The sequence below is a fragment of the Pseudoliparis swirei genome, chromosome 6, assembly GCF_029220125.1.
Source record: "Pseudoliparis swirei isolate HS2019 ecotype Mariana Trench chromosome 6, NWPU_hadal_v1, whole genome shotgun sequence".
In the NCBI taxonomy this organism is placed as follows: domain Eukaryota; kingdom Metazoa; phylum Chordata; class Actinopteri; order Perciformes; family Liparidae; genus Pseudoliparis; species Pseudoliparis swirei.
Genome location: NC_079393.1, coordinates 14,504,297 through 14,512,594, shown reverse-complemented (window position 1 = coordinate 14,512,594; position 8,298 = coordinate 14,504,297). Strand labels below are relative to the sequence as shown.

Sequence of the window (8,298 nt, the reverse complement as noted above, 5' to 3'; positions counted from 1 at the left end):
TAATAACAAATATACATTGTCATTATATATAATATGGTTAAAGTCATTCATGAACCAACTTCCTTTTTTTTTGCCTGAACAGTCCTCATGGACTTCTCCCTGAATCTGTTCTGTCTCTACCTGTTTGTCACGATACTCATATTATAACTTCTATACATATTACATACCTGCCATAAATATCATGATACCCGATACCAGAATTCAATACACCATACAAACAATATGGTACCATAATTACGAGACTGGTATATTTATCTATAATAGTAATAAATAAAACATCTGTATGGTTCACTTTTACCAACTTTTCAACACTTAACACATGACAGTAATATGAGTATTCATACAGCCAGATATGAATGAAACTACATGGTTCCATCATAGCATTGATTATACACTATGAGGCCGTTAGTCTCTGACCAGATGATCCACAGTTCATCAGGATGAGCAGCTGGAGAGTTACAGAACTTTACAGACTGAAACATTTCACTTCTGGCATCTTTTTATTTTTTAAGCCGAAGTCTCTAAAGCTGCGCCTCTTCTCTCGCTGTGAGCGCTGCGCAGCGCAGTGTGCGCAGACAGCTCGACACGGAGCAGCGCGTGCGCTCTGATCGCTCTCTTAATGAAGTATCGATACTAAAAATATGGTAAATCACATCGTGTTTAACGTACGGGTACTTTGTTAGCATCGCTACACCGTGCAGCGTGACAGGAGTAGATGTAGCGGGCTAACATTCAAGCTAACCTGAACCCCCAAACGCTGTGGACATCTGAACGCTGATTGGCCAAGACGCGACACGTCCATCAAAGATGTTTTATTGCGAAGAGCACCACTTCACACTTTTCTCCGCGTCTCACTGCAATCTCAACGGCAATCCCCCCCCCCCCCCCCAAAAAAAACAAAAACTCTTCGGATCTCCACGATTCACGTGGATGACCTATTTTGAGTTCAAAACGGTGAATTTCACTGAAAGGTGACAAGTTTGCAGGTATGTTTATAGCTCGGTAATATGAGATTGAAGGGAGGATGAGAGGCGGGCACCAACAATCGCGGTTTACATTGCGGTGTACCTGCTGCAGGTAACAGCCAAGGGCGGAGGTCTGCATATACTAGGGACTTGGTCCCGAGGAACAAGTCACAACCAAAGTTTGGGAAAGACACAATTGTCCCCACCAACATTTCCACGTTTTCCAAAGCGCCCTCGAGCCTGCTAGACAAGATGCTGTCAATTAATTGGCTGAAGTGGAAGAGTCAGAAACACCGTGAATCGTAACTTCCAGAAAGAGAGCTGGCAGTAGTCACGGTAAACTACTAAATACGCCAGGAAATTATAAAGCCTCATATTAGCATTTCGTTTGGTCTCAACATTGATATTGTTGACCCTGTTCTTTGTAGATAGTAAAATGACACTAAAAAGGAAAAAAAGATATCCGAAGTTGTTTCCCCACCCAGAGGCTAAGTAGCTATCAAGAAGCCCAGGTCGTTGTTGGTTAACGTTGGCTCGTAGTAACGTTAGTTAGTTGTAACGTTAGTCACTACCCACTCCATGCAAACCTGCAGCATTTTGAAATGTAATCAGGAAACTCAGTGCAGGTTGACGAAGCAGCAGCTCGGCCATCGGGCCTTCAGGTGAGGTCTTACATTTACTTTGTGTTTAAGTGTATTACTGTGGCTTACAGTGTCGACATTGTCTAGCTGTTACAAGTGAATTATGTTAAAACATTCATGTGAAGACAAGGCTATGTTTTCTTTGCTTTTTAGGAAACAGTTTGAGTGACAGTGACGTCATTACGGTTTTTTAATGACAATTATAGCCCATTTCCTGTAAGCCTAAATAAGTATATTTATTATTTTTGAACAAAGGTTAAATGTTATTTCACAAGTTTCAAAAAGTGCCCCCTATTTCTTTTGAAATGCCCCTGGATTTCAGTCAGTGGGGGCAAAAGTGGCCCCCTAAAAAATCTGTACATTCCCTACCCTGGTTAAAACCCAACTTCTAAGTGCAATGGTTAACATACAGCAGGAGGCAAGGCACTGTCTAACTAAAATGATGATAGATGGTGAAAAAAAGGATATCACACACTAATAAATTGTAGTTATTGTTTATTATATCATTCCATCAGGGCAGACAAAGCAGTGACTCTTCCAAAAGACAAAGAAACTCAACACATTAAACCCCTTATTCAGCTTCGGCCCCACAGGTGCTGTTGACTGACAATGAACAGGTCTCACATATTCATATTCTGGCGTACCGTCTTCAACAGCCCGATTCCAATGGGCTGAACAAGCATATGTTCATTCATATTCCTTTTTTTACAGTAAATTAAGTTGACTGTTTTATTTTTTTTGTGCCGAGGAGTCTTATTCATGTCATTTCTAGCTGCTTTAAAATGCACTTATTCCAGTTACGTAATTGGTTGTATTCATCATTTTGAGAACAAAGAATTCAAAAGCACAACACCAAAAAAGAAAAGAAAAGTACAAAGTCAACATTTCCAAAGTAAAAGGTAAACAGTCATGTAACCTGGGGCCTATAGATGAGCGCCATCTTTAGATTGAGAAAGAAGCTTGAAGTTCGACTGCTATGCCAGGCTAACGTCTCATTACTCCACCTATCCAGTGCTGCTACATACGTACTTTGGGACTCAATCACTCTAACATTCAGACACATCTATGCACACAACCATCACAACTCCAGGAATTGATCAGTAGGCCCATGAGGAGTGTTAGATGGATAGCATAAAACATGAAGGGTCAAGGACATGGGGTAGTGCAAGGTAAATGGTCTAGCCCTTGACGGGTGATTCCTGCACTTGGATGAAATTGTATCCTACCCAAAACGCTGTGAAAACACAAGCACAGTTTAAAAGCTGTGTGTTGAGAAGGGGGACGGGGGGGTTGTTGTGGCACACAATGCATTTATTAAAACCACATTCCCTGGGGCCATCACCTGGAGAAGCCCCGCCCATTTGGGTGCTCAACCACAGGAAAAAGCCAGGGGACAAAGTTAGCCAGCGAAGACACTCCTACAGTCAGTGCTCTTGTTGACATGCTCGAGGTCACACACTCTTATACACACACTCACACACAGTCACATCTGAAACAAAAATGGCTGAAGATACAAAAGACTGAAGCACAGATGAACCGTAACAGTCCCATCTTCATCTACACCTTCGCTTCGCTGGCAACCTCCCTTTCTCCGTTCTCAACTTCCATCTCTTCATTTTCGCTCGCCTTGTCCTCACTCTCCTCAGGCTCTGCTTCTTTCTGTTCATGGAGAGAAAAAACACACAATCACATGTGATCCTCAGTTTCTTTATACAATCTAAAAACATGCTTATCCCACCCCCTTGTGACCGTTTTAGATAACACGCACCTTCACCTTTGAATCCCTATCGGCAAATTTCTGGAACATGTTGGCGTAGATGAGTTTGTCCTTCTCATGCTGCTCCTTGATACGTTTCTGGCAAAGGCTCACCTAGCAGACAAATATTAAGGGGAGGTCAGACAACCATATTTTCAGAGATGACTCAGTAAAATAAAAAAATATAACTAAGGTCTTGCAATAATGTTTCATTTAATTGGAAGTGTTATGTATATTTGTTTTAGACAGAAATTGCCAAAAAAAGTATAACCTATTCTACAGATATAGACACTGCAGTGAAAATAGTTATATTTCTGTTATGTCAATAAAAACTGCGGAAGTCAAAAGCAATAGGCGGATACTCTAGAGGTGTCGAAGCCGAGCAACGGTGCCCAAGCAGTCGGTGTGACTGCTCTAACCTGTTAATATAGGCATGGCAATACAAATACAAAGCAAGAGGTTCTGCGACAAAGTAGTAATTAATAAGACCGGTAGTTTCACAACAAGCAAATCGTTTCGTCATGCCAGATCTCACAGCAAAATGAGTCTCGACTGTTTGAAAGGCAAATTCATTTAACTCCCTGAAGGTTCTTTTTTTAATGATTTGTAGCAAACATGTCATGATTGGAAAAAAAAGCCCAGATTGAAAGGACTGATCCGTTAGGACACACTGCATCATACCTGGCCCTTGGCAGCCTTGTTGGCGGGATACAGCTGAACAACCTGCTGGAAGTCATCTCTTGCCCTGTCGAACTCCTTCATACCAAACAGAGCCTCTCCCCTGCGGAACAATGCCTTCTCATTGGATGCCTGCAACTCCAGAGCCTGAAATTATGAACAGAGTAATGTTAGTTTTTAACAACATAAAGCAGTCGACCATGTAGAGGACACCGTATTTACATACTATACTCAACATATAAAGAATGAACTCTAACAAGTCTTCAACCTGTGGAATAATTAATACGGTGTTAATAGATATTAAATACCTTGTCACAATTTTCCAAGACTGTATTTGGCTCCTGTAGTTTTAGGAAGCACATGGCCAAATTCAGATGTGCTGCCAGCCGCAAAGCTTTCGCGTTCTTCTCGTCCTCCTCTGACAAACCAGATTCGTGTTCCAGCCATGACACGATCCGCTTGTACTGCACCGATGCCTGCTTATATTTCCCCTCCTGAAGCATATGGAATAAGTTAATTAGAAATCATGAAAAAGTGTGCTACTTCAAAAAGATCATGATAGCGGTGTGCTCTGTAAATACCCTACTGTTCACCTTAAAGTACTGGGTTCCCTTGTCTTTGACAATGATGCTTTGTTCCAGCTTCTCTACAGTGTTCATCTCCCACGACTCCTTGGCCTAAAGAAAACTAAATGCATTAATCACTTCCTGGAGAGGAAAATGTTGATGTACATAACTGACATGTAAGTGGCCAGAAAAGCCAAGTTGTGTTCATAAGATGCGTTTACCTTCTCAAATGCCTTTAGCTTGATTTTGTAATGCAGTGTTGCTCCGCCAGGGATGTTATACTTGGCATTGCCTGCATTACCAAAGCCATACCTACAAATAAAAAAACACTTACAATTAATTATCTCAAGTATACCAGTGGTATCTGTTGCAGCTTACATTTAAACAGCCTTTCCAAAGAAAGTGTGAAATTGCCAGATGTCAGGTCTAGTTATACAGTAGTCGAAAAAAGCCCAATAAACTAAACAATTCAGCTCGAGAGATGTCAATAAACACATTAATGATCTGATAGAAGATAAACATACGGACACATAAACAGTACATTTGATCATACTTAGGCTTCATATTGAAGATGGCCTCCTCTCCTTGCTCCATAGCCATTATAGCTTTCTCCACTCCAACTGGGAAGCCAAGACCCTCTCCATCTCCAATCTCAAACTTCAATTCTCTCTCGTCAAATACACGTCCCTCACAGGTTCCCACCACAGTTACTGAAAGGTGTCAACAAATGCTCGGGTTAGGGGTTTTGTGCCACAAACAGGTCTTGATTTAACCATAAACTGTGTGGCATGCAGTGGATTGTCAGCTGTGGGGTTTGTGGCACCTGAGGTCTCGGGATGCAATGTCCAACTGTCAATCTAAATATGTTGGTATGCTAATGTAAATCACAGCTAAATGTACTGAAGATTACAGTAAAGGAATCACAACAATCATTCGACAGTCATTTAAATGTGATCAATACAAGTTAGATAACAGTTACAATATTTCAAATATGAGCCCTGCATTAGATTTGAATTCAGAGAATTTTAGAATTCAACACAACAGCATTTTCTTTGGATACTGTGCACATGTTATAAGCAGGTTTGATTTACAACAGTTACAATAACATCTAGTACATGTCAGCTTTCATGGTGCGGTAAAAACAAGAACAATCCCTCAAATAATCCACTTCTCCAGTACCCATCGATATGGACATGTGGTATAAACATAAATTTATGCCATAACATTACTTATGTTTAATATTTGTTGCAATCCTCACATAAAACCCTTCCAGGTTTGGGAGCAGGTACAAGCATTGTTTCGAATGTTGCCGCAAGTACCGCTTAGATGGATGGAGAAGATTGAATACAAACCAGGAAGTCCAGTTTGAAGGCACTACAGCATGTTGTACTAATTAGAGTAAGGATTTTATAACGCTTGAAAGTTATTGTCTGCAGGCAAAATGGGCTCTTCTGTCTCGGAGCTTGTGAGGTAAACGAGTCAATTCATGGCTTAAAAATCCAATCAAAACCTATTTTCAAATGCATCTTAGGTCTTGGTCTGATGTGTTGAGGGACTTTTTTTTTTACATTGTGGTTAAACTGTCTAAAACATAACAATAAACATGAGTAAATATATTGATGTTGAACATCAAATTAAAGAACACAACTTGAGCGATAAGAATCAGTAAGCCATTTCAACACAACTCAAACACCAACTAAAATAATCATTAATGTATCATAATCATAATTTTGTCAGGAGTGGCCCACTCAACATGTTTCTGGAACTAGCGACACGTAACTCAGTGCTATCGGAAAAAGTGAGATGGCAGAAATCAAGAGGACTCCATAGATTCTAGATGTGTTACCGTCAACAGAGGCTCCTTCATTGGGCTTGGAATATCCTTGCCCTTTAGTGATGATGCGACGGATGATCGCTCCATCCTCCTCTTCGGTTATGTCCTCACCTCGAAATTCAAAAAGTTCCACCTACAAATGTGCAGATGTGTAAATGTATATTTAACACCCATAAAAGGAAGATGGCATACAACTTGTCAACAAAAAAACAAGCAAACAGGGAATACGGTTTAAAGTATAAAATGGATTACCAATGTTACCCGATATCATCGACGCTTACCTCAAAAATAAGTGTGGCATTGGGGGGTATCTTGGGTGGACTGCCTGCAGATCCGTAAGCATACTCAGGCTTACAGCTGAGCTGGCACAACTCCCCCACTTTCATTGTGGCTACGCCGACGTCCCATGCCTTTATTACTTGACCTAAAGACAAAGAAGACTGATTACCAACACTTGCTTTGCAGTTATGACCGGTGAACATATCCGTTAGATATGAAACCAACCTTTGCCCAACTCAAAGGAAAACTTCTCTTCTTTGTCTCTGCTCGAGTCGAATTGAGAACCATCCAGAAGTGTGCCAACGTAATGTACAAACACTTTGTCGCCGGTCATAGGCAGCTCTGTGCCCGTGCCTTCCCTTTTCACGAGCTGGAAAAGCAAAAAGTGAATTGGTCACAAGTAAAACAAAGAAAGGGCTGTTCAAGCAGTTCTCACAGGTACATATGTACGACTCCAGCGCCACACGTTTCTCCTGCGTATCTGGTACTTTGCATTAGGTAAAGCTGCCAAATCCTTTGTGAACGAACGTGAGCTGTAAACCCCCGTGTATGAATATTAAATGTTTAGCATGTAGCATTTTTGCATTTGGCATCTCTCCCGAGACTTCTAGAAACGTCTCATTAGCCACGTTGTTAACACCCTGAACAATGGTGGGAAACAAGACACGGTGTGACACGTTTTTGTCAACGTCGTACTTCTATAAGCCGTTTTTATTGGCAGTGCACGGATTATGTTGGCCAAAAACAAGCAGCCAGCTAACAATAGCTGGAGTTATATGCCACAAAAAACCCAACTACGTACCTTTAAAACCCCCCCGTCTTTCTTCGGGGTGATGTCCTCTCCCTCCATGAGGATGGCGTGTTGTCCTTCACTTGACTGCTCCCCTGTCGTCATTGTCCAGAAGCAGGTTTCACCCTCCTAACCTTACTCCTGCACCGCAAAGCAAATTAACACTCGTTAGTAGAGGCGACTAAAGCTAACTAACGATATACTTCTGAAACCCGTCTCGCGTCAACGCTAGCTAGCTCACTGACGTTGGTGAACGCTCGAGGCTAGCCTGACTTACTTTGCAACTGAAGTCAAAAACACACACGTTGGAGCTTCCAGCTAGCTGCGTCAAGGCCGTGCTATCGTCGTGAACCAGTCACACTTTTATCAGAGCAGAGGACGAGTTTTCGGTTCGGCTACTTCCAGTCCACGTTGTCTTGCAGTGTGGCGTCAGACAAGCGGGTAAAGAAGGGCAGAGAATTTTCCAGACGTCGTAGGAGGAACTAGGTGTTGGTGGCGTTTCATAAAGGACATACGCGTCTCCCGCAAAGGCGGTGCACTTATGAAGAGCTGAGCAGATGCGACATTTAGAAACATAGTATGCCATCAAGGAGGTATTTACTGTTTTAATTAGTTTAACTATTCTGTAATAACTAAATGGTCCCGCGTTAAAGGAAACCTATAGGTAATAAGTGCACATAACCCCGAACACGCAAGCACAGCAGAACAATAAAACAAGCGCTCCTTGTTTTATCTTCCTCCCTATTGGTCAGAATCCGTCCTCACTGCTGCGTATTGGCGCGGTTGTTG

At 41.8% G+C, this 8,298-nt stretch overlaps 1 protein-coding gene across 2 annotated transcripts; it reads right to left on the bottom strand.

Annotated features, from left to right (window-relative positions):
* Window positions 1-2,084: 2,084 nt before the first annotated feature.
* Window positions 2,085-7,949, bottom strand: fkbp4 (FKBP prolyl isomerase 4). 2 transcript variants are annotated; one of them, XM_056417426.1, is made up of 12 exons: window positions 7,787-7,949; window positions 7,522-7,650; window positions 6,945-7,089; window positions 6,722-6,864; window positions 6,453-6,573; window positions 5,160-5,316; window positions 4,828-4,918; window positions 4,634-4,717; window positions 4,349-4,534; window positions 4,044-4,187; window positions 3,381-3,476; window positions 2,085-3,265 (listed from the first exon to the last, which is right to left on the bottom strand). In XM_056417426.1, exons 2-12 carry the CDS (start codon window positions 7,612-7,614, stop codon window positions 3,164-3,166), a joined length of 1,362 nt encoding a protein of 453 aa, XP_056273401.1. In that variant the 5' UTR covers window positions 7,615-7,650; window positions 7,787-7,949; the 3' UTR covers window positions 2,085-3,163. The 2 variants fall into 2 exon arrangements, with proteins under 2 accessions (XP_056273401.1, XP_056273399.1); XM_056417424.1 differs by having other exon boundaries at window positions 3,375-3,476; window positions 7,787-7,946.
* Window positions 7,950-8,298: the final 349 nt, after the last annotated feature.

Bases quoted from the DNA above. Each gene is read 5' to 3' on its own strand.
- fkbp4 (XM_056417424.1), bottom strand. From the start codon at position 7,614: ATGACGACAGGGGAGCAGTCAAGTGAAGGACAACACGCCATCCTCATG. The intron at 6,865-6,944 runs GTTGGTTTCATA...CTTTGTCTTTAG, and splicing joins TTCCTTTGAGTTGGGCAAAG to GTCAAGTAATAAAGGCATGG. The intron at 3,477-4,043 runs GTATGATGCAGT...TTTGTCTGCTAG, and splicing joins ACAAGGCTGCCAAGGGCCAG to GTGAGCCTTTGCCAGAAACG.